The following is a 25,627-nucleotide window of genomic DNA, read 5'->3' as shown; positions in this document are numbered from 1 at the left end:
AGCGAGCCCCCAGCCCCTGAAATGCCTCAGCGTCGAGCTACGTGGCTCGTTTGATGAGCGTAATGTAAACGGAGGTAACCTGGCCAACAACGCATGTACATGTAATTTCAGCACAGGGCGAGCCCATTTGAGACGCTCACTCATCAGAAGGGTCGGTGCAATTAACATAGTTTATGTTAGTCAGAAATCCTACACCAAATTACTCAAGCCGAGCAGGAGATAAAAGAATAGACAAGCTTACATGCATCTTAAAAACAGACTTTATACAGTATTATTTATAGAAATAGAATGTTGCTCATTTTATTAGCAGTTCCTTCACTACAGTATAAAATTTGTATGAACTTTCATCTACAAATATTATACTTTTGTAGTGTGTGCGAGAACGTATTATACCTTTTCTCAGTGTGCGGGGGTATTAAAAGAAAATTAGTCAACAGTTGACTTATTGTTTCTGAAATACAGTGTTCCTTGCAGTTCATAGCAAACTTTTTTCCACTTAATGTAATGCCCTCGCACGTGGGAAAGAAGAGTCACAGTCGCCGATGCACTTTTCAGACATATATTGTACACCGAGAGAAAGGTAAAACACAAACACGAGAACACTCACGTAGGAGCTGATGCAACCACATTTTATGCTATTTTTTTGTTCAAACAGCTTTACACTTTGTTACGTATGAAAATAAAATTTTCTAAACATATTGTAAACGTATTTGATCACAAACAAAGCATTTCCAAGCATATAATATATATAAAATACCGTCTGTATTGTAGTGTCTGTGTGCTAGGTCTGTGCCTTTACTGTTCTTACGGCGTTAACTAAATCTGCGACTGTGGCTCTCCCACGCGCAAGGGCATAACAGATTTCCATATAGTGGGGTTTTCTGTGATAGACTAGTAGATACATTCCACGAAAAAAAATCTGCAATGTAGCAGAGTAGGTGAACCACCATCAAGCGGGAAACACTGTGCCCTGTTTAAAGTTTAACCTACAAAAAATGTTGAAACTAAATTTGTATGAAGCAGTTGTGCAAGATGTTATAAAAAAAAAATTGCTCCTCCTTTCCCCTTTTTGCCCTCTTTCATATGCCATTAAAAGTCTTCAATAGAGGTAAAAGTAATATTACAAGTTGGTTTATTACTCATTCTTACACTTCCTGTTTCCTGTATATAAAACTATCGTTACTCTATATAAAATGTTTTTTGGTTTTTTTTCGGTGTCTGGAACAGATGAATTAGATTTATATTATTTCCTATGGGAAATATTGCTTTGGTTTTCATACAAGTAGTTTTTGTCACACTTTCTTGAACGGATGGACGGACAGACGGATGGCTGGACAGACGGACAGATGGCTGGATGGATGGATGGATGGGTAAAACCTACCTTGCTCTGACTGTATTGTCCATATTGGTACGATGGATGGTGGTCGACGGCGTAGGCTGGCGAGGTGTAGGAAGGCGGGCAGTAAGACTGAGTGCTCGGCAGGGTGGGCATGCCGGTCAGACCCGGTAAGGCCTCCAGTCGCTGGGAGCCGTGACAGCTGGCGGCCATGCCGGCGTTAGGCTCCAAGCCTCCGGTCAGAGGGGAGAGAGCAAAGTCACTCTGGGGCTGATGAGGCACTCCGCCTGGATTCAAAAGGCCCATCACCTGTGGGGGGAGACGGAAGGAAGCCAGTGGGATTAGAATAGAGAAGAAAAGACATTCAATCAACTCTACTCAGGTGGGCTCCGAAAAGTGGAGGCACAGTCATTGTTCATTGTCAGACCACATTGGCTAACCTCATACATGTGGTTTCTTTTTATTCTGCTTCGCTGACAAGGAGACAACAGAGATGAAGGCTAAAACCAGAGCTACGGTTGTTATTTGTAGGCTTTTACTGTCAAACTTGTGGAGCGAGGAAACCCGAATTCTTGTTTGTTGGTCACAATTATTGAACCTTTGATTCGATTTAACTTTATTGTCCTTACACATGTCACAAATACAAGGCCATGCAGTTTGCTTCTAACTAGCGGTGCATGAGCAGTAATGAAAAACCATAAACAGTTGAGCATGTAAGACATGAAATGGTATATAAAAATACAATATGTCAACATGAGTGTCTATTTATCGAAATCCAAAGATATCATTCTCATCCATAAATCTAGAAAGCATATTAAGCACAGACCATTGGGCATTTATGGAAACAGATCCATGTTTGCCCTACTGCCAAGACTTTAAACATTTTACTTCAACATAAACTGGGATGGGCTCCAGCAGCCCGCGACCCTTGTGAGGATAAGCGGTAAAGAAAATGGATGGAAGGATAAATTCATAGAAGGGGGAAAATAAGCTAACAAATGTTAAAAATGAAATGTAAAAAGTAAGAAACATTATTTATAAAAATATATATATGACAAAATCTAATTAAAAGATCAGTCTTAACTTTAAAGATGAAATGTGAAGGTGTAAAGTGGAATTCAGTTAGTACATTTAATTTATAGCAAGAGAGAGCAGGCTATGGAGAAAGATAGATATAAAAATAAAGATAGCGAGAGCAATAGAAACAGATAGAGAGCAATGAAGAGAAATGAAGAAAGCGAGACAGAGAGATCAAAAGAGAAATAGAGAAAGAGACAGAAGTAGAGATGTACAGTAGATCGCTAAGGATAGCGAGAGAGAGAGAGAGGAATTGAGTGATAGAAAGAGAGAGAGCAATAGAGAAAGATGGAGACCGATAGAGGGACAGAGAGAGCAATAGAGATGGAGAGAATGACAAAGCTAGAGAGACAGAGAGCTAGAAAGATACAGGATAAAGGTAGAAATGAGTATAGAGAGCTAGAGCGACACAGATAGAAAGTGAGCTGGATAGAGACAGCGAGAACGTTAACGAGAATGAGACAGAGCGTGTGTGTGTCTATATATATATATAGAGAGAGAGAGAGAGAGAGAGAGAGAGAGAGAGAGAGAGAGAGAGAACGAGATAGCTAGAGAGATGATAGGGAGATATATATTAATAAACAATGATCACTTTCCAAACAACAAGCAAAACTTAACGATGACTCATGTTATTGTGGCAATCGTTCAGCAACTGTATCATAACCAAGTTGTGAAGGTGGAATGTAGCGGTAAGTTGTGTTTCAGAAAATATCACATATTCCATTGTTAAACTACCCTAAAATGAAAAAAGAATCAAACACTGGCCAAAAACTAAGCAGAACATTATGAATTAAAAAAAAAATTCCATTAAGTAGTTCTAGCATAATCTAGTCAAATATTTTAGACAAATTATTGGAAAATACACAATTTCTGCAACTTTGAAAGTGTTCTCAATTTATGTTTATGTCTGCGCTCAGACTGTTGTGTCTGTTCAAAGACACACCCTCTTTCACAATCTCTTGATGCCCGAAAATCACCGTGTCCTTGTGAGGCCTAGAGGCCAAAAGGGTACGTGGGAACGAGGGGTAGCGGTGTGTGTGTGTATGTGTGTGTGTGTGTGTGTGTGTGTGACCGTGCATCTGCGTGTGAGACGTCGCCAGTGTGTCGAACCAATACCGCAAGTTGTGTGCGGACTCTCTTTGCAGTTTTAGCTCTGATGTCAGGGGTGTAGCGCCCGTGGTGATACATCATGAACAGCTGCGCACAGGTTTGCGTGAGAAACAAAGTCATGAAATCGTCTTTCAAAAAAAAAAAAAAAAAAAAAAGCAGGGGGGGCACATCGAACATGACTTACAGAGAAAGAGTTACAGTCTCTGTAATGAAAAGAAGAGGGGAAGGGCCTGCAATGGAAAGGCAGAAGAAATAATGAATGACAAAGATATAAAGCAGAATACATGAGGCTTCCCATACTAGCGGGCAGCTGGCACATGTGCTCTGATTGTACTGATATATGTTATGTAGGCTGCCAATGTTCAGACCTCACACATTGTCACCTCCACACTTGACTAATAAAGATCTGTGCAATATTATCAAGGGGTAGGAACCCACCATATATATCACAATGTTTTGCCAACGATAAAAATATAACAAATATCAGGCAACTCAAACATACCAAACTACTTTTGTCCAATTCCAAACATGTCTAACAGCAATTAGACTGATTTTTTTTTTTTTTTTTTTTTACTTGTAAGAATTTTTGCTGGCATCACATTTAATGTATGCAATATGCAATATGTTTCCTTGGTCAAAATTCTAAAAGTACTAAGGTATTTATTATAATATGATGCTTGTGTATCGATACTAGATAGATAGATAGATAGATAGATAGATAGTATAATGTAAGAGAAAACAAATACATTGTCATATTGGTAGTTTGTCACTTCCCTACTATTACTCTGTTTTTTCGTTCTATTTTCAGCAACAAAAAAGGTATTTCCCCATTCAACTGAATATAAAGTGGGATAGAGTAGAACGGATTTATTTCACATAAATAGAAATGGAAAAAATAATGATACTATAAAAAAAACAATGTAATGATTTAAATGTATTTTATGTATAGCAGGGAAAAAATTATGAGGCGCTAATATGCATTGTTTAAGTGCACGTTTCTTCTCAAGTGGCCATGGTACGGCTTGGAAATACTATGCGTCGGCGATCTGACGTTTCTCCGGCAGCAGTTGGCGATGGCGTGTCTGTTTTGAGGTTGTTCCGGGGATTAGGTCTCAGGGGGGTGCAAATCCCAGCCGCTCGCTTCCTTGGTGAGAACGGATCGCTTCGGTATGCACCAGATCAGCAGAGTGATGCTAGAGACCTCGTATCCAAAGCGGAGGCCGCCACTGCTCCGATCGCAGCTCTCTAACTTCTCTGACAACTATCTCCCCCATCTAAAGTCAACCTTATCCATATCAGTCAATAGGTCCTGATATGACCATATCTGGAGTTAACTGAACATTTGAATCTTCTGATGGATATAGCGCGTCGGCGAGTACGGCTCACTTACAAAATTCCAGTTCAGATAAGGAAATAAGGGCGATTTAAAGGGTGGTGTTTGAATTTTTTTAAAATCACTTTTTGTCATACTTGTTAAAACAGTCATTATGACTTTACATCAGGCAAGTGTCGGTATCAGATTCTAGAGTTATGATAACCGTGAGCAAAAATATCATGGTATCACAGTCTTGCAATTACAGCTCTAAAACTATTTTGAGTAAGTAGCAAATTTTCCATTAAACGCACTCTGTAAGTACATTAGTAAACATAAACTGAAAATAAACACTAGAATTTGTCGAAATATAATCAAACTGTAGTACAACAGTAAAGGTACTTCAAATTGTGATGTAACGTCAGTGCGGAAAAGGACTGATGTTAGCCATGCTAGTTATCGGCCTCAGTAATGAGTCCATATTATTTATTCAGCAATTGTAAACGCTAACTCACGTAGCTGGTTGCAAACGTGAATGTGTTATCGAAATATATTTTTGTTACCTTGAATTTGTCAAAAGTGAAGCCTGGCACTCTCGTAAATGTGATTTCATATTGGAAAGCTGCTGCACCTAAAAAAAATTCCCAACAAACAATGGGGAAAATGTCGCCGTTCTCACTGACTGCTCGCAACAACAACTGGAGGGGGGAGGCGTCGTGTCACTTTGCCTGCTCTGATGACTCCAAAAAAAAAATTATGTAAAAAATGCCTACTTGACAGTAGTAATAGCCTTCTTTGGTTCCATCTTTTACCTCTTATTTGATACACAAGAAACCACCTCGCCCAAGAAAAACAAGTAATTAGAGACAGAAGGCATGACATACGAGGTGTCAATCATTTGTCGTGCACCCGCGGGTGCACTGCAAATTAAAGGAACAAGATGGGGCCAGAGACGGTTGACTTTTACACAGATCATATTTATAATGTACTACTGTAAAGTGGTAATGACTATTTTAACACATATGACAAAAAGTGATTTCTTTGAAATTGCAAACTCCCCCTTCGACAGAAAATGAGCCATGAAAAAAAAAAAAAAAAAAAAAAAGCTACAAAGTTCTTAAAGTCTCCAAAATTTATTATTTCCTAATCTGAAATGGAGCAAGCTGCGTTGCAATATGCATTCAAACAGCTGCAATGAATACACAAATTAAAAGAAATTAGCCAACAAAGTGAATAATTTGCATAAATTACACACCGCGTTACAAGGGGATAGATTACTTCATTCCCTTCAATTAAGACATTGGGCAAACGTGAGATTGCAATTCCAGACTGACATTCCTGGCACGCCGCATCCATGCAAGACCTTGTGTCTGCTAAAGGTTAACGCTGAAACCAGCCAGTAAGCCGTGCAACCTTTGGCCTTTTTTTTTATTGGCGTGCCAGTCACTTTGTGACCCCTGTGAGTGTATGAATTCATCCTTACGCCTGTTACAGAACAGGATAGTCTACAAGTTTCAAGGCGTAATCCGTTACATTTCCAATGCAAACCAACAATGTGTGGCGTAAAGGTTTATCACACCTCATCTTTTACCATGAATGAATTGAAAAACTAATATTGCGGCCACAACTGCTTCTTAATTTTAATAGTGAGCCACCTATCGCGCCCTCACATTGGAGGCAATATTAAAGATACTCCTTTATGTTTAAATGCATACAAACTCATATGTTCAGGTTAGTAACAAACCTGCCTGAGGTGCTTCTTGTTTTTATCTGCACCTGACAGGACACTGAGATTCTCTCTCATGGGAATTAGTACCCAGCATGCATTGCATCTGGGGCCGACCACCCTTTGTGGAGGCTAAAAGCTCGTTTTCCGCCTGTTAGACCATCTTCTGGCCCTGTAGGGGGCCACTGATGGAGCCTGATGACTGTGTAATCGGCCATAATTGTCTTTTCAGTTTTGATTTGTGTCATCACGCCACATCCATACTTATCCACACTCATATCTGTCGCCTTCCTGCAAAGACTGACATTTACCGCATTGCAGATTCATCAACTCATCTAGATGAACACAAATGAAAAGCTACCTTTTTTTTCCCCCATACCAATAAGGATCTCATCAATGTCAAGGCGGTAACATGTCAAACGGCCGCGGGGACCAACCTGAGGGGAAAGGCTGTTGCCGATGGCGGCGGGGTTGACGGTGTTGGCGTGTCCGGTCGGGGACACGAAGCTGTCAGAGTATCCTGAGAAGCCGTGACGTCCGGAGGACAGGCAGTACCCCGAACCGCCGTCCTGAGCGCTGGACGACGAGCTGAGCCCGCTCTGGTGCACAGAGGTGGGCGGCAGAGGCTGCGGTCGATGGACCGTGCTGGGCTGCTCAGTGGCTGTTCAAAATAAAAAGGAACTCCACTTAGAACCAAATTCAGATTAAGTTTAAGGAGGGCAGGTTATGAAAAATGTACCAACATCAACATAACACCCCAAAATCATGTTGAAACGCTAATACACACACACACACACACACACAAAAATCAGTAATTACGCCGTCATTGGCCTTCACATCAGATTTTGAGTTCGTGCCAACCCCTCCGACAAGACAAAGCCTTTTTTCTCCAAATATAATGATGAGCTGACTCACCAGTTACCTTCACGGCTGACCAGTTCTTCTGCACTGAAGCATTACAGCGATCCATTTTTAACAAAATAGACTTACTTGAATCTATCTAACATAAATATTGTCACTTGTTATTGTCTAAAAAAAAAACACTCAGACTTTCAGTCTTGAGGCAAAATAATGCCGCACGGCTCCCACGGAGAGGGAAGAGGCAAAGTTCGACAGTTTGAGAGAGTTAAAAGATTTGTTCACAAGCTATTTTCAACACTTCAAATTGGTTAATAATGTGTCAGTATAACAGACAACCTGGAGACAGACCCATAGTATCGATTTGTGAAAAAATATGAAATTGACCATATTTGGACTAACCTTTACCCGATACGACAGTTAATATACTGTACACTCACACATCACAACATTAAGTACACGTGTGCAATTGAATGAGATCCAACAGGAGTAATGTCAGAAATATTGTCTTTGCAAAGGCAATTTAATGATTTAACAATATGTTTATGATTGAATTTGTGACTGTAGTTTGCAGCATTAAATCTCACTGAGAGGTTTCCCTGATACAGTATTTTGGTTACCTTATTCAGCTACTTGAGGGGGCCCAAATATTAGAAACAGGTTAAATACAGCCACATCTGCTCTTTGTAAGGGGGATACATGTAGTACTGTACAAATCTGCTCAAATGCTTGCTTTTATGTTTCTGCCTGTCGTTGTTTTTCTTGGCCTGCTTCACTTTCTGGATGAGATAGATTTTAGTTTTTAAAAAAATGCTCTGTTTTATTCTTGTTTTGTAGTAGTAGATTTTTAGCTTCAGAGAGTGCAGGGATAGGTCATCAAACTCACACGCACAGACATAAAACTGGATATTGCATTTTTCTGGGTTTTTAACAGCCTTGACATTAACCATAAACTGTATAAACATGCAGACATAACATTATTGCTGAGGTTATGTTTTAATTGTGGGCAGGTTTCCATCCATTTTCCATACCGCTTATCCTCACTAGGGTCGCGGGTGTGCTGGAACCTATCCCGGCTATCTTCAGGGGAGAGGCGGGGTACACCCTGAACTGGTCACCAGCCAATCGCAGGGCACATATAGACAAACAACCATTCACACTCACATTCACACCTACAGGCAATTTAGAGTCTCCAATTAACCTACCATGCATGTCTTGGGGACGTGGGAGGAAACCTGTGTACCCGTAGAAAACCCACCCAGGCACAGGGAGAACATGCAAACTCCACACAGGCGAGGCCGGATTTGAACCCTGGTCCTCAGAACTGTGAGGCAGATGTACTAACCAGTCGGTCACCGTGCCGCCGTGGGCAGGTTTATGGAAGAAAAAAAAAATACTTAACTGTTTTTCATGAAAGTCTAGAGAAGTGTGGCATACAGAGAAAGGTGCCAATCAAATAAAATGTTCTTACTTTTGTTAACATACTGAAAATCTGGAAAGGGCATTTCCCCCTTCCTTTTTTTCTTTGTGTAAATAATGCAAGACTCATAATGATAAAAATACAGGTTACGTATGAATCGACTTGAGCTCGTTTTTTTTGTAAATGAATGTTTTGAATATGTATCGCTCTTATTTTGATTCTGATATGCAGGTGTACCTAATAAAATGAGTGTCTCAATCGAGGCCCACCTTGAGCTATGGAAGTTGCGGGGTAAGGACTCTCGGGTAGCTGATAGGGCTGCAGGCCCGACATGGCCGACGGAGGGAAACCGCCTGGGATGAGGTGGTTGAACGCCATCAGCTGATTGGCTCCCGCTTGCTTCCTCCACCGGGCTCGTCTGTTGCTGAACCACACCTGAGAATAGCAAAAACATTGTTCAGTATGCATTAGTCATTAGTCAGTGATACCCAACCAGGATGCCATGGGAAAATGTATTCATTTATTAATTACAAATATGTCTTTGCTGATCTAGCCAGCGACAGATCGCGACAGGCTGAACAATTAAATGCTCTTTCCATTCGATGGCAGAAAATACAATAAACCTGTGTATCCACCTGTTGCCATTTATACTGTACAACAGAAGAAGTCATGGCTTCCTGTAAGTATATCAACTTTTTGTTCAATGAAACAGGCCCAAATGTCAGACTGAATAAGTCAATTGTGTGTAAATTAAGACTAGGTCATCATAATATAAGTTTTCTGAATTTTTGTGACAGTTTTGTTTGCTGATGTGCCGTGACATTTTTCTGATGTAAAATGTGTGCCTTGGCTCAATAAAGGTTATGAAACACAAATTTATCTGATGACCTCACTAAAGAAAAGTTGACTTTTCTAGCCCTTTGTGTTCTAAAAAAAAAAAAAAAAAGTCTCTGTGTGTCATTACAGGGAGTTGAACTGATAGAGATCTTAACATGTGGCGTGTGCAGTGAAACCACAGACATATTTGTGTCGTGCTGCGAGTCACCAGGTTCAAATAAAGCCAGAGGGCTGTTCCAGTTGTTAAAGCCTATATCAGCACACCATCTGAAGTAGCCATGATGTATTTTGGGGATCTTTACATTGGCGCTGACAAAAATAGGAAGCTGTCTTCACATACAGTGGGCGCAGTGTATGTCTGTCTATACGTCTGGGCTGAGGGTTTAGTGCAGGGTCGACAGCTTGAAGATTTAACACATGTCTAGTGGCTGTATGGAATGCATGGCAACGTCCCAAGGCCATTTAATACCCGCATGATGCATGACAGACCCACTCATCGCCTGACAGTCAAGATTCGATTTTTTGGGGGGTGAGATCGGAGAGTGCCAACCTGAACGCGAGCCTCTGTGAGTTTTGCCCTCTGAGCTAGTTCCTCGCGTGTGTAGATGTCGGGATAGTGCGTGCGCTCGAAGGCCCGCTCCAGCTCCTCCAGCTGCTCCGCCGTGAAGGTGGTCCGACTGCGCCGCTGCTTCCTCTTGAGGGGCAGGCCTGGCTCGGAGTCTACGTCGGAGCCCTCGTCCGAGTGACTGGCTGGAAAACAAATAAAGTGTTACTCAGGAGTCCTACAGAGGTGCACTAAGCCGTGATACAAAAGCCAGATCAGAGACAAAAGGTTTCAGTGAATGCAGCACATGGTACAGAGCCACTTTAAATTGTCTTCTCCTGCTTCTTTTAAACCCCTCGGTGGTTCCTGAAGCGATCAAAAGCCGGAGAGTGCTTGAACACGGATTAAAGAGGACTAGATCTCTCCGGGGTTCCCATTCCCGGGGACACTGTGTCTCTCCCGGTCTTAGCCATGCTGTGCGCTATGCCGATAGGGTCCCAGAGTTAAGGGTGCTCGGCCCTTTGCAGGTGCTTCTTAATCTGTTTGTTCAGTTGAGAGCCAGAGAGAGAGAGCGGGCGACTGAGGGATGGCTTTTGGGGTCTAATTCAGCAGAAGACTTGAATCAATGAAGGCCTTAAAGTAGAGGACGGGGACTATTGGCGTGTTTGGGGGGTGGGGGGTTGGGGGGTTACCCGTCTATTAAATAATGATTAGGCTCCACAAACTAGCGTGACAGCCTGCTATTGTCCCCAATTACACGTATGCAGTCCCGCTTCTCTTTCTCAGTCACAAACATGCATCTGCTACGTCTCAGCCTATGCAAGCTTTCGCTCAAAGAACACTGTCTGGCACAATGTGTCCGACACAGATGGACTCCATAGAGAAAGAATCCACTCCCAAATACACTCCAGAGGGACCTCTTCAAGACCATGAGGAGGGTTCACTGCACCTTTTCGACATTGCAAAACAAGAAGTGAAGAAGGTTATCCCAAGCGCCGGGACACAGGCTTGTCTGTTTCCTCCTCCAGATTCACTCCTCACTTTAGTTCTGCCCTCCAGATTTAAAGCTTTAATTAAAAAGTGCCAAGTCAGACACAGACAGAGGAAAGGGGGGGCTTGCAGGGATCTCCCCTTGCCTCTGGATCCAAGCAGCAATGTTTGCGCCGGTTGCTAGCGTGCATCTGACCAAGCATTACACACGGATTTGGGCCCTGGGAAGTCTGCAGTGCGCCGAATTGCCAGCGCATAAGAAGATTCTGATGCTGAGAGGAGGTCTTCATTACATTTGTACAAAAACAGTGCCACGCTGGCATGAGGCGATTGGCTGAATGCTCAAAAACTCCTGGACTATGAGGTTGTGGTTTGCTGATGTGGCCTGCAGGAAAATATCACTTGATACTCTTCAAACATTAGCATTGCTTTGGTGGGGATTTGCAACATTCCTTAATTAGTACCAAACAAAAAAAGCCAGAAGTATGGATGGCGCAGAATGGATTCCTGAAGGAGGGAAGGGGAGCGCCTAAAGTTCCCCATTGGCACAGTAAGTCATGTTAACTGCAGGGTGGGGGTGGATCTTGCCTACTTTGCCCCCCTTTTATTTCTCTCCCCCCCGCCCCCTCCCCGCTTGTTCCTTGTTTTTATTATTAGAAACTAGAGAAAACACTCCGTCAAAGACTCTCCCCTAATGGCGGATGACAGTGTTGCTTTTGTCATCCTCTGCTTTGCGTTCTCTTTTGCACTCTTCCTCTCTCACTCTCTTTCTTTTTTTTTGTGGAAGTGATGTGGCCAAGCCTTTGTATCTTCGCAGGGAAAAGCCTATGGCAGGCCCCTATTGGACCGATTACCACGCTCCATCTGTAGGAGCCATCAGGGACGCCCGGGCCCGCATTCAGGGGCCTGTCACCTGCCCAGCAGGGGAGTGAGTGGGAGGAGGGGGGCTGCAGTGGGGGAATGAAGGGTGGAAGGGAGGGTTGAGCCACAAAGGGGTCCAAAAAGGGCCACTGGGGGATGCAGAGGGGCACAGCAGGGGAGCACCCCTTCATCCCCTCCCTTGACTGCCTGAGGGGCATTGGCTTTTCTGGGGGGTGAAGCAAACGGTGGGGGTCGACATGGAGAGGAGGTTGGTGGCACCTGAAGATGCCGGGTGCGTGGGCGCCAAGCTCTCCCCGCTGCGTCGCCACCTTCCGAACGAGCCCGCTTCGGATCGCACCAATGGCGAGGCACACAGTCGCAAATTTGTTCCCACACATTCCCCATAACAAGCAGCAGAAGAGGATACTAAACACACAAAGGGAGGCTTCACCCTCCTTACTTAAACACCCAAATCAAATTTTACGCTGGAGCTAAAGCTCTGGGGAGCTGAAAATACTTCATGGCCGCTCACAGTTTGGCTGTGGCTCCGACAAGAAACTTAATAGAAAGATAGATTATGACTGCGGGGGCGGATATTGGGGCTACTGCAGAATTATCTGTAAAACAGACATTTATAAGATACGGATTAATCAGCTCATAACAAGCATGCAACAACTGGATAGATAGTGCAGACTTTGGGTCGTGTTTTGCAATGGGGTGAATTTAACAGGTTAGCACTATTGTAGGTTGTTGGGGGATCGATGTATCCCTGAGAAAACAGTGGATTGTGCTCCTGAGGCACCATTGAAGTTTCGACACTGATCAGGCTCGGGAGATTAGCTCCTGAGGGTTAATTAGGATAATGTCAGGAACATCCAGAACCTTTAACTGCACCTGTAGCAGTGATACAACCATCTGAAAAACACGAAGAAAACTTGAATGGAACCCAGTGAAGAGTAAGTTTTGGACTATCACCAAAATGTATACCTTCAGTTAGTGTATGTTTACCCTGCTCTTTTCTAAACCCTGTTGTCAGCAAGATGTATATGCAGTATTCACTGGCCCTAGCAAAAGTGAAGTGAAAAGAATCTTGAATCTGTATATATATCCTCACTCCCCCCTTGTAGTGTAAGGAAGGAACCCTATACTAATCAAGTGACAGGACAAGCTCTTAAAGAATAATGACAGATACAATTTAGTAAAAAAAAGTTTAAATACATCCTGATGGCTGCTCTAAGAAGTGTCTGCCTATTTCTTCTTAGGCAAGGTCATATCTACATACAGTGGCTACGGAAAGTATTCATCCATCCATACATGCATTTTCTACCGCTTATCCGAGGTCGGGTCGTGGGGGCAGTAGCTTTAGCAGGGACGCCGAGACTTCCCTCTCCCCAGCCACTGCATCCAGCTATTCCGGGGGGATCCCGAGGCGTACCCAGGCCAGCCGAAGGACGAAGTCTCTCCAGCGTGTCCTGGGTCATCCCCGCGGTCTCCTCCCGGTGGGACGTGCACCTCACCTCACCTCACAGGGACACCTCACCAGGGAGGCGTCCAGGAGGCATCCGAATCAGATGCCCCAGCCACCCCATCTGGTTCCTCTCGATGTGGAGGAGCAGCGGCTCTACGCTGAGATCCTCCCGGATGACCGAGCTTCTCACCCTATCTGTAAGGGAGAGCCCGGACACCATGCGGAGGAAACTCATTTCGGCCGCTTGTATCCGGGATCTCGTTCTTTCGGTCACGACCCACAGCTCGTGAAGATAGGAACAGGTGAGGGTAGGAACATAGATCGACCGGTAAATCGAGACCTTCGCCTTTCGGCTTAGCTCCTTCTTTACCACAACGGATCGATACAAAGTCTGCATCACTGCAGACGCTGCACCGATCTGCCTGTCGATCTCCCGTTCCAGTCTTCCCTCACTCGTGAACAAGGCTCCAAGATACTTGAACTCCTCCACTTGGGGCAGGATCTCATCCCCGACCTGCAGAGGGCACGCCACCCTTTTCCGACTGAGGACAATGGTCTCAGATTTGGAGGTGCTGACTCTCATCCTAGCCGCTTCACACTCAGCTGCGAACTGCTCCAGTGAGAGTTGGAGGTCACGGCTTGATGAAGCCAACAGAACCACATCCACATCCACCCAACCAGACCCCCTCTATGCGCCTTGAAATTCTGTCCATAAAAGTTATAAACAGAATCGGTGACAAAGGGCAGCCTTGGCGGAGTCCAACCATCACCGGAAACGAGTCCGACTTACTGCCGGATATGCGGACCAAACTCTGACTCCGGTCGTACAGGGACCGAACAGCCCGTATCAGGGGGTTCGGTACCCCATACTCCCAAAGCACCCCCCGAGGGACACGGTCGAACGCCTTCTCCAAGTCCACAAAACACATGTAGACTGGTTGGGCGAACTCCCATGCACCCTCGAGGACTCTGCCAAGGGTGTAGAGCTGGTCCACTGTTCCACGGCCAGGACGAAAATCACACTGTTTCTCCTGAATATGAGATTCGACTTCCCAACGGACCCTCCTCTCCAGCACCCCTGAATAGACCTTACCAGGGAGGCTAAGGAGTGTGATCCCCCTGTAGTTGGAACACACCCTCCGGTCCCCCTTCTTTAAAATGGGGACCACCACCCCAGTCTGCCAATCCAGAGGCGCTGTCCCCGATGTTGCAGAGGCGTGTCAACCAGGACAGCCCCACAACAACCAGAGCCTTTAGGAACTACGGGCGAATCTCATCCACTCCCGGGGACTTGGGGACTTGCCACCGAGGAGCTTTTTAACCACCTCGGCGACCTCAACCCCAGAGAGAAACCAGACTCTGCTCCCTCATGGGAAGGCGTGTCGGTGGAATTGAGGAGGTCTTCGAAGTATTCTCCCCACTGGCTCACAACGTCCCGAGTCGAGGTCAGCAACGCCCCATCCCCACTATACACAGTGTTGATGGTGCACTGCTTCCCCCTCCTGAGACGCCGGATGGTAGACCAGAATTTCCTCGAAGCCGTCCGGAAGTCGTAAAGTATTCAGACCCCCTTAAATGTTCCACTCTTTTTTATATTGCAGCCATTTGCGAAAATCATTTAAGTTATTTTTTTTCCACATTAATACACACACTACCCCATATTGACAGAAAAAAAATAATTGTTGAAATTTTTGCAGATGTATTAAAAAACTAAAATTGAAATATCTCACAGCCATAAGTATTCAGACCCTTTGCTCAGTATTTCGAAAAAGCACCCTTTTGAGCTAATACAGCCATGAGTCTTTTTGGGAATGATGCAAGACGTTTTTCTCACCTGGATTTGGGGATCATCTGCCATTCCTCCTTGCAGATCCATTTCAGGATTATGGACGCCACTGTGCTCTTAGGAACCTTAAGTGCAGCAGAAATGCTTCTGTATCCTTGGCCAGATCTGTGCCTTGCCACAATTCTGTCTCTGAGCTCTTCAGGCAGTTCTGTTGACCTCATGATTCTCATTTGCTCTGACATGCAGTTTGAGCTGTCAGGTCTTATATAGACAGGGGTGTGGCTTTCCTAATCAAGTCCAATCAGTATCATCAAACACAGCTGGACTCCAAGGTGTAGAACCATTTTAAGGATGATCAGAAGAAATGGACAGCACCTGAGTTAAATATATGAGTGTCACAGCAAAGGGTCTAAATACTTATGGCTGTGTGATATTTCAGTTTTTCTTTTTTAATAAAGAAGCAAAGATTTCAACAATTTTTTTTCTGTCACTATGCCACATTAATGAGGAAAAAAATGAACTTAAATAATTTTAACAAATGGCTGAAATATAACAAAGAGTGAAAAATTTTAGGGGGTCTGAAAACTTTCCACTGCACGGTGAAGACTGGTTAGAGCGTCTGCCTCACAGTTCTGAGGACCGAGGTTCAATCCCCGGCCCCGCCTGTGTGGAGATTGCATGTTCTTCCCGTGCCTGCGTGGGTTTTCTCCGGGCACTCCGGTTTCCTCCCACATCCCAAAAACATGCATGAATTGGGGACTCTAAATTGCCCGTAGGTGTGAATGAGAGTGCGAATGGTTATTTGTTTATATGTGCCCTGCAATTGGCTGGCAACCAGTTCAGGGTGTACCCCGCCTCCTGCCCGATGACAGCTGGGATAGGCTTCAGCACGCCCACGACCCTTGTGAGGAGAAGTGGCTCAGAAAATGGATGGATGGATGAAAACTTTCCATACCCACTGTATATGAACAGGCAGTTATCATCTGCCTTATGCAACTGGTGCCCCCCAACCAGAGATCTTGCTTTGTCTCACAGCAAAGGTATAACACCATATCAGACAGAGAGAAAGGAACAAGGGCTACTTTTCCGTATTCCGTATTGCTGCTACGTTTAGGAAAAATATACAGCACAGTATTTCCCGATCAAGGATTATAATGAGTATAATATATTAAATGTAAAAAATTAAGTATTCCTGATTCTGCTGCTACATATATAATCAAAGCAAGCATCCAGTATGAATCATGTATAGAGAGGAATTATTATGTAAGCTGGACAGTGAGAGTCACGTGAAAAGTGATTGTGATCGAAAGGAAAAAAGAAGTGCAGCATATGGGCCACTTTACAGCCTTGGCTTAGAAGGGGCTGGCTTGCCCTTCCTCCAAAGTGTTGTTAATACAGAAGGTAATTGAGCCTGTGACATGTGTTGGCAATGCAAAACAAAGGGCAGAAGAGACAAATGAACTAGTTATTTGCCCAGGGAAGTAGATCTGGCCCTTTTCAGAGCGCAGCTCATAGTGCGTGTCGGCACCCTGAATAAAATATTGGCAGGCCCACATAGACCCGGAGCAAGCAGATGCATGGGAGGAAAAGAATAGTTAACTGACAGCTTATAGGCTCAGCTGGGGTTAACAGTTAAGGGGGGGTAAAAAATGGGAGTGAGTGGGCTGCTCACTTGACTTGCTAAAGAGTCCCATACAGGAACCTGCAGCTGCCTGCATGGGAAAGCAGGGGGGAAATGATGGTGATGATGATGATGAGGAGGAGGAGGAGGATGGATGTAAAATGATGGAGTGAATAAGCCCAAAGACGGTTGGGCACGTTACAAAGAGCTAGCGGGTGATGCGACTTTGAAAGCTGTATCTCTGTCTAATATCGCTGACAAACAAAGTCCGCCAATGGCACCGCATGAGCATTATGCGCGCCCGGCGTGCAGCGCTTATTATTTAGTTCCACTTGTGGTCCAGTTAGGTGACACTTTCACGGTGGTACTTCCACCCTCAGGGCAGGGACAAAGCAAGCAGCAGAGAGCCCATGCGGGATGTAGCAACAGGCTGCATGTTCCATTCAAATGGCCACTAACTAGCCTGCTTGTGTTTGCGTGAGACAGACGGCCAGAAATAAGCACAACAAAGCCTACAAAGTAGCGACACAAATGAGACTTTGAGGGGACGTTTACATAACAAACTAGTAAGAGCGTTTTTGAACCATTTTATTTACAGACGACAATCTTGTCAAAACAAACACTGACATATGTATGACTGGCCACTTGCTGGCGAGGTCACTGTTGAGAATATTATGCACATGCACACCAATTACAGTAAACCCCCGTTTATCGTGGGGCGTACGATTCAGACCCACTCGTGGTAGATGAAAATCCACAATATAGAGAGACCATATAAATTTTGTTGTAGTTTTAGCCCACCCATAAGATTTAAACATTTCAACTCATTAAAACACACTTTTTAAAGTGATTCCTTAGGACCTGCTCTCACTCTGTCGAGGTCAAGAAATGGAAGACTATTGTATAAAATCACTTTGAGGGAACGAAAAGATTGTCTGTCCCGCTGTTGTCTCAATAAACTACAGTATATCTATAAAATTATCTCTAAAATAGACATTGGCAAGACGCCACCTCTCCGTTCCAGCAGTTTCATCAACCGCTTCGTTCGCAAAGTAGGCACTAGTGTTGACTGGAAAACTCACATTTTTCCTTCATTTAAAAAGTTAGTGAGTTAGCGATACTCTACATGTTTGCCACACCTCTTCTTAGCTTGTTATGAACCTTCTCCATGTGCTACAATGTAATGTATTTTGTAAATATGTAACTATATTATGTAAATATGTAACTATCACAATGTACAGTGTCTTGTATATGTATTTGCTCTGCACTGCACTGCAAATAAGAATCTGTTCTCAAGCAAAATAAGAGCAAAGCGTGCTTGCTTCAAGCTGTTTTTTGTCGCTCACAGTTGAAGTTTACTGAAAAAATGCCACATAAAACTAGAGAAAATGAAACTTTGTACTTTTAACACTAAAATATTTACCCAAACCATATGACTTCATCTAATGAAAGTCTGCTAGCTTAATGCTAACATATAATGTGAAATGCCATAGAACGACAAATATAAATTAGCATTGATGTTCGGGTAATTATAAATCTTCAAATAACTGCTACTTTAACACATAAAAAAAAAAATAATTATACTCAAAAGCATATAATCTTTCTGCTCTATGGAAACTATTATTTGAGATTAATTGGGCACCTTTTCTGCCTATTCTTCTTGCTCTTAATTACATACTGCATCTCTTCCTGTAGCCCTCAGTGCTGCCCGGCTTGTTGTGGGACATCATGGTACTAAGCGTAAGGTGTGGAGCTCTAAATTCAGACTCGCTTGTACAGGACACTGTAAAATATGCGACATAGGTTCACCGTACTTGTATTCTTATTCTTATCTGAATTGTCTTTTGATAAGTCACTGCCAATACTTTTGACTGACAGCTGTAGACCGAACAGTTGTGCATGTACTGTACTCCAGTTTTCATTGATGACATGTTCAAATAAAATCAGTGCAACTTTCCCTTTGAGACCCATTTTTGTTAGTTTTCAGTCACTAAAACATGTTTGAACCAAAACCATGCTCGTTTTACCTGATTTTTGTGAAAAAAGCACCATGTAAACGGCCTCCGACGAGGGACACGAGCAGGGCGGCCAATAGTCTTCCTTTCCCTAAACATTATTGTAACCTCCTCCATGGGGCCTGATAGTTTTAACAGTCAAGTGACCCTCAGTTAGCCCCTGACCTTTTCACAGCTCTTGCGCACTTTTGCTGCAAAGATCACCTCGCTGCTGACCTTCCAAGTCCACTTCACAGAAACAGAACCAACCTTCACATTCCTCCACTTTTCCCTCACGGTCCCTTTTGTCTACAGTTCGGCACAGATGTATTTGAACAATGACAATTTTTTAAAATTTAATTTACCTTTATATGCCACCACAATGGGTTTGAAATAAGAAAATCAAGTGGAATTTCAGGTTTTGGTCATTTAGGAATTGTATGCATTTCCATTTTATGCACAGTAACTCCACTTTCAGGTGTTTGGAAATATTTGCGCAGTTTACATAACTGTACATGTAATCATATTTTTTTGTATTCTTGAAGGCAAAGGAAGGACATACAGTATTGATCAAACAAAGCAGCGAAAGCAAGAAACAAGCAGCAAGTGAAGGTGGCTGCAGTTAAGACCTGACAAAGCATTTTCACAGACTGCAAAGGATTTTCACATATTTAAAGAACCAATATGGTGCCTTTGAGACTTCCCCATTTCAGCAAAAAGTTGAGATTTTCCATTGAACTTCATTTTCATTGGCTTAAGTAGATGTGGCTGTGAGAAATGCATTATGCTTAAGATCCCACACTCTTTTATATATACATACAGTAACTGCAAGCAGATAATGTACATGCAAACAGCATAAAATGTGAGCTTGCTGACAGGGTGGAGATTTTTCTCATAATTTAATGAGTACATAATGCACCTTCATTCAGCAACATGATTCAGTTAGCCAGCTGACTGTGTACTGTTGAACAAATATATTTTGATTCTCTGAATAGTTTTCATATCAACTGATATTTTACTATGACAGGGTGGACATGTTAAGCTTGACAAGATCCAACTGCAGACATAATAATCAGGCTGGTCGGAACGTCACTAAAAACATTAAATGAATTGTTAAAGGGGCAGTAACCACATAAGGACTGCAATTTCAGGGACACTTGCAAAATGTTCAATTTGATGATGAAAATAGAATATATACATGATCACAATGGATCGTTTTAACAAATAATTTGTTGAGGAAAATAAAAATGGAAAAACAAATTGCTTTAGTATCATTTCACCACTTATTTCACACAGTGTAGTTAGCAGAGCACTGTGTGGGACATTCTAAGACCACGCACATCCCAAAATTATGATATCAATTAAGGAAGCACATTTTAAGAGAAATATCATTGTACAACTCTGTGTTTGGTCACTTATAATAAGACCTCGGAGTTTCATTATTCTGCTACATTTTCACGATGACTAAGTGATTCTGATGAGGCCACCAAAGGCACTTAATCGTCATACTGACCCTAAGATGATGGTTATACAAGTATTTCCAATTAGGGCAATGGAGGGACTCTGCATAAAATCTCTGTAATTCCGAAGTTTTAAATGCCATATTTGTGTAAAACCTATTAAATTAAAGCTCCAATACTCCACATCCATTGAGGTGGAATATAAAGACAAACGATGAAAAACTTGATCATTGTCCGAATACTTCTAACTGTATGAGCCTGCGAACTTTCAGCATCTCTGTTTGTTCTGACGTATTCTTGAAAAGATGACTCTAAGGACTGAATCAAAAAGGCATAACTCAAAACAGAGGCTCAGTGCTGCTGGCATGTCCATAATGTGCAATGTGCGCAACGATAAAAAGGGCAAAAAGGGAGGGGAAAAAAAAGAACGGAGGCTAAACAAAGTTAAGTGATTGACAACGCTGTCTGGCTTTAGTCAATTAACTATCCCATTGTGCTCCTCTTTGCAGAGTCTCCTCGGCCCCCGACCCCCTTTTCTCTCTTCCCACTCCTTTATCCTCCCCATCACAGAGTTTTGCTTGGCTAATACTTCCAAGGGAATAGAGAGCTCCTTTTCTGCCGGGGCTCCTCTCCTTGACCTTCCATTGCTCACGGCTTCTCTTTCAGCCACTTCACGGTGTCTCTGGGGTTAGTGGGGAGAATGCGGAGGAGAGTACATCAGTGCTTAGGGGGCCGGCACAGGGCAGGACCCCGGCCCATTACTTCAAAGTTGGCTTGAATTCATTAATTGTCCTTTGAATTAATATTGGGAGGATCACAATGCTGGTGCCAACAGAGAAAGAGGCTTTAATGAAGCATAGAGTCGCATTCAGTTGCAGATCAGCTCGAGTGGATTTGCTTTTTCTCTTTTTGGGGGGAATGGAGAGAGTCTTGAGAATCACGCCAATGAAAGTGTTAAGTGTGTTTAGATGGGAGAAGAGAGACAGTGGGAAGGCCTTCCATCAATCCGTATACATACAGTACCGTGCAAAAGTCCGAGTTACTACTTTTGGAATGACGATCATGAATTATTTTCTGAGTATGAGAATACTGTACACACAAAAACATGATCCTAAAGTGGGATCTCATGTTACTACACTTAGGCAAGATTCTTTTACAAGAGACAAAACAAGTTAGCAAGTGTGAGCAATATTACAAAAAAAAAAAATTTTAAATGTGTTTTTTTTAACATTTAAAGAATTTTATTTAAAAATTCAGTCTTCTTGGAATACTCTTTTAAACCATTCTAAAGGATAACGGAAATTACCAGCATAATTTATTGTCGTGGTTCTCAAACTTTTGACACTAAGTACCATCTAAAAAAATACTTAGCTTTTCAAGTAGTATCCACATTACTGTGAAAATACAGTAGCGTAGTAGGCCCTAGTGTTCATTTAAAAAAATCACACAGGTTTAATTCCTGATTGAACAAATCTTTTGAAGCACTTTAAAGGATTATGTTATTGAACAGCATAATTTAAGGTCGTGGTTTTCAAACTTTTAAGACGGTACCAGCCCCAAAAAAACGATGATTTTCAAGAATCACACTCGTTACTAATGTTAAAACACAGTAGCGTAATAGGCCTAAGTGGTCATAAAAAATCAGACAGCTGTTTAATTCTTAAACAGTATGTTGCATATTACTGTAAGCCACTGCAATATTAGTCACAGTATGCAGTTGAACATTAACACTGTGCTTGAATATAGGAAAATTTAAAAATGTACTTCGATAATAATTCAATTAAAAAGTTTTGCGTCTAAGCTAAATAAACCCTAAATTATTCTTTTTTTTAAAAAAAAAAGAATTCTTCAATATTAAACGCAAATATATTGAACGTAAAAGTTGAATGCAATTGAACTGTACTGAGGCAGTGGAGTCCCGCGTTCCACTAGTGCATTGACAATCACTGTTCTAGGCCATTATAATCAACTGTAAATGTAGAATAGTGCATAGGTCTTTATTGAGAGATATGAACAGTTTTGGATATGTTACATTTTGTCTAAAATAGTTTTTAAAATAAAACAAGTATATTAAAAAAAATACATCACAATCTGTCGCACACGTCGTAGTCTCGCACATTGTACAGACATTTGCCGCTTTCTTGCATAATTTCCTGTCAGGAGATACCCAGCCAATAAATACAATGTGTTTTAAATCCAAATTTGGCCAGGGTTTGAATAATTTGGGGCTTAACTATGCAGTATTTGTATAAAAGGAAGCGAGAGCCTTTCCTCGCACTGTAAATGACAAAAATAACATTTAAAAAAAAAAACAGAACACACAACGACAGAAACTTGCTACTAGATGGGATTTGTCCTATTATTTACTGTTTTACTATGTCAACATGGAAAATTCTGTGAAGGTCAGAAAAACAACAAAGCTAGTGGTGGCCCAAGACTTTTGCACAGTCCCTGCACAATATTTGGAATTCGGCTCGTTATTTCCCATCAGCCTATTTGGCGAAACCGCCATTATAAGCCCTATAAACACAGTGAGTGAGGCCCACATATATATTTCTCTATTGCCCTGAGAGGAATAACGGAACTGTAGCCCTAGAGCAGACATTCCACAGACTACATTGAGGCCTACTGTCTCGCTAAACATCCCATATTAAAACCCATTCACCGTGGAAACGCCATCACCTCTTAACAAGCACATACGCATTCTGTAGGGAGGTTGCGGCCCTGCTAGAGAAACACCGGTGTTTATATTCTCAGACGTTAGGAAGCTTTTGAATTGGATTACAGTTTCGCCTCGCTTGCTCCAAGTTTACCTCACGCCGAAGTAGCGGGGAGTCGGCTTATTTACACAAACAAAGTCCCGCTTGGCTCCTTTGGCGACAAAAGCGCTGCAATCTTTCATGTTTTGTCAGCGCTTGATTCCTCCTGGCTCTCGGGGCCGCTCGCCTGCCCCGCCGCACAATTGAGGCCGCAGAATGGCGGCAGATTGCTGGAATGCACCTCAATGAGAGCAATTATTACATGTTGACTGCGTTCACCATGGCACATTTGAAAGAAGTGGGCCCTCATTCAACGTGGCACCGCGGGACTCCCTTGAAAAGAAAGTTATCCCTTTGACTGTTTGCATTTCTGAGCTTTTCTTTTTCCTCCCTGCTCACCCCCGCTGCCATAAATGGATATTTGCAAGAGTGGCGACTCCTCTTTCATGGCCTGCTTGAATTAGTTCAATGAGGCTAAAATGCAAACAGCAGAAAACAGACGCAAGGATGCTCACACTTTCCAATAAAACACATCAAAATACTACATACTGTATCACCAACATTTCGACTGCCCCCACTCCTTCTCATGCAATGGACTATTCCATCTTACAGTGTATGTACAGACTTGAGCCAAGAAAATGGCATTTCAAATATCAGGTCAGAAGGTACCAGTTTACCAGTTTTGAATGTCCAATTTAATGGCAAATACGCCACGCTGTTTGGCCCATTAATTTGTCATTTTAGCCACGACCCCCCCCCCCCCCCCCCCCCCCAAAAAAAAATCAGGAAAAAGGAAATGGTGAAGAACAGTTTGATTCTTTATCTCCACAATTCAGTACTACATAGCCAATCTTTGCACATATTTTCCACAGTTACCTTCAAATGTGTATTATGTATTCAGAAACAAATCTCTCAATTCACTTTACAGGGTCTTTAATTGATTGGCTCACTTTGAACTCAACAGCTTTGTGGTCACAAGTGATAAATAAACAAAAACAACTCACTGGAGCGCTGCTGTTGAAATTCTACACACGCTTAAGCTCCAAAACACAAACAACTTCCAACATTCCCACAGCACCGTATTGCTAATGCCACGCGGACCCCGGAGCAAACCGGACCGGCTCTTTGGATGCATCTCCCGAACCTTTTTGCTGTCCTTTTCCCAGACAAATAAATCTAAATGAGTCAGCTTTGATGTGAGCACTTAAGGAAAGGCAACAATGGCGCTGGAGGAGAAAGGGGCAGAGAGCAACAGGCCTCTCCGTGCCGCAACAATGGCCTCTGCAAACACCTACTTAATCAATATTTGGCCAGAAGACACTCTCCTCGAGTCCCCCCCACCTTCCCTGGCCCGAAAGCTGCCTTTTCACATTCTAATGAGGAGCCATAAAAGGGAAAAACAACAACTACTTCCACAAAGAGACACAAGAAAGATATACTGCTGTTCTGTGTATGAATGGGAGGAAAGCATGTGAGCTGTTTGGAGGATGTCACCTATTTGATGGAAATACTTCATATAAGGAGTTCATCATTATATTACAAGCTTTAAAATGTACAAGATTTTTATAGCTTAGCATAGATTCACTTAATTTTATTTTTTTCTTGCTTATATTTGAGGATTTCTACTTTACCGTGCACCTTTGATTATTTTTTATGATCTATCTATCTATTTATCTAAAATTGCACCTTACTTAGTATGTTAGACCTTGTGTGTATACTAGTGGTGGATCTCATGAATTTATCTATCTGTCTCTCTACCTGTATATCTATTGATCGATGGATTAATCAATCGTATCAATAAAAATCGATCAATCAACATAACAATCGATCTATTAAAACAAATCTAAAGTCCTGGACAACTTTGGAGAAAAAAAACTAATGACATGTATTAAAGCATTTTATTATTGATTTGGAATGATTTGTAGATTTTATGTATTTTTAATATGAATGTAAAGCTGTTGTATATGTTTACATATTCTCGACATTTTATGAAATATAAATGCTCGCTTTATTCTTATTTTCTGTATTTGAGTTTACGTGCTTTACCTTTCACTTTTGATTTTATCTAAAGAACATATGTCTGGAAATAAGAACTAATGACAATAATTATCGTCGTTTTAAAATAAGGCAAATGCTATATTCGATTAATAACACATTGTTAGGCCTATATATGACAAGTATTGTTGATTTGACAATATTTATAAACAGTATCCCACTGTATAATAAGAACATATATAGGTTTTTTTTTTTTTTAATTAAGGCTAAATTATACGGTGCACGTATGTTATATGAAATGCTTATTTGCAATGTAGTCCAGTTTATTTGTGAAGAGGAACTGTTGGGTGAAGTTTAAGGATGAGAAGCGCTCCCAGTTAGTGCGTGAATGTGGGCGCCCGAGGCAGGAAGAAGAAAAACAAGGGGGGTGGGGTTTTTTTTTGTTTTTTTTGGGGTGGGGTGGGGGGTCATTG

The 25,627-nt window shown here is 42.4% G+C and overlaps 1 protein-coding gene across 1 annotated transcript in view; it reads right to left on the bottom strand.

The window, feature by feature from the left end:
• Positions 1-25,627, bottom strand: part of pax3a (paired box 3a) — an 83,788-nt gene that overhangs the window by 3,469 nt on the left and 54,692 nt on the right. Inside the window, exons 6-9 of the mRNA XM_061798227.1 lie at positions 10,227-10,426; positions 9,109-9,274; positions 6,999-7,222; positions 1,382-1,645 (exon numbers count right to left, since the gene is read on the bottom strand). Of these exons, the coding sequence (XP_061654211.1) occupies positions 1,382-1,645; positions 6,999-7,222; positions 9,109-9,274; positions 10,227-10,426 (854 nt within the window). The remainder of the gene's footprint in view (positions 1-1,381; positions 1,646-6,998; positions 7,223-9,108; positions 9,275-10,226; positions 10,427-25,627) is intronic.

This window comes from Phyllopteryx taeniolatus, chromosome 14 (assembly GCF_024500385.1).
Source record: "Phyllopteryx taeniolatus isolate TA_2022b chromosome 14, UOR_Ptae_1.2, whole genome shotgun sequence".
Lineage (NCBI taxonomy): Eukaryota > Metazoa > Chordata > Actinopteri > Syngnathiformes > Syngnathidae > Phyllopteryx > Phyllopteryx taeniolatus.
This window is presented reverse-complemented; position numbering and strand designations above follow the sequence as displayed.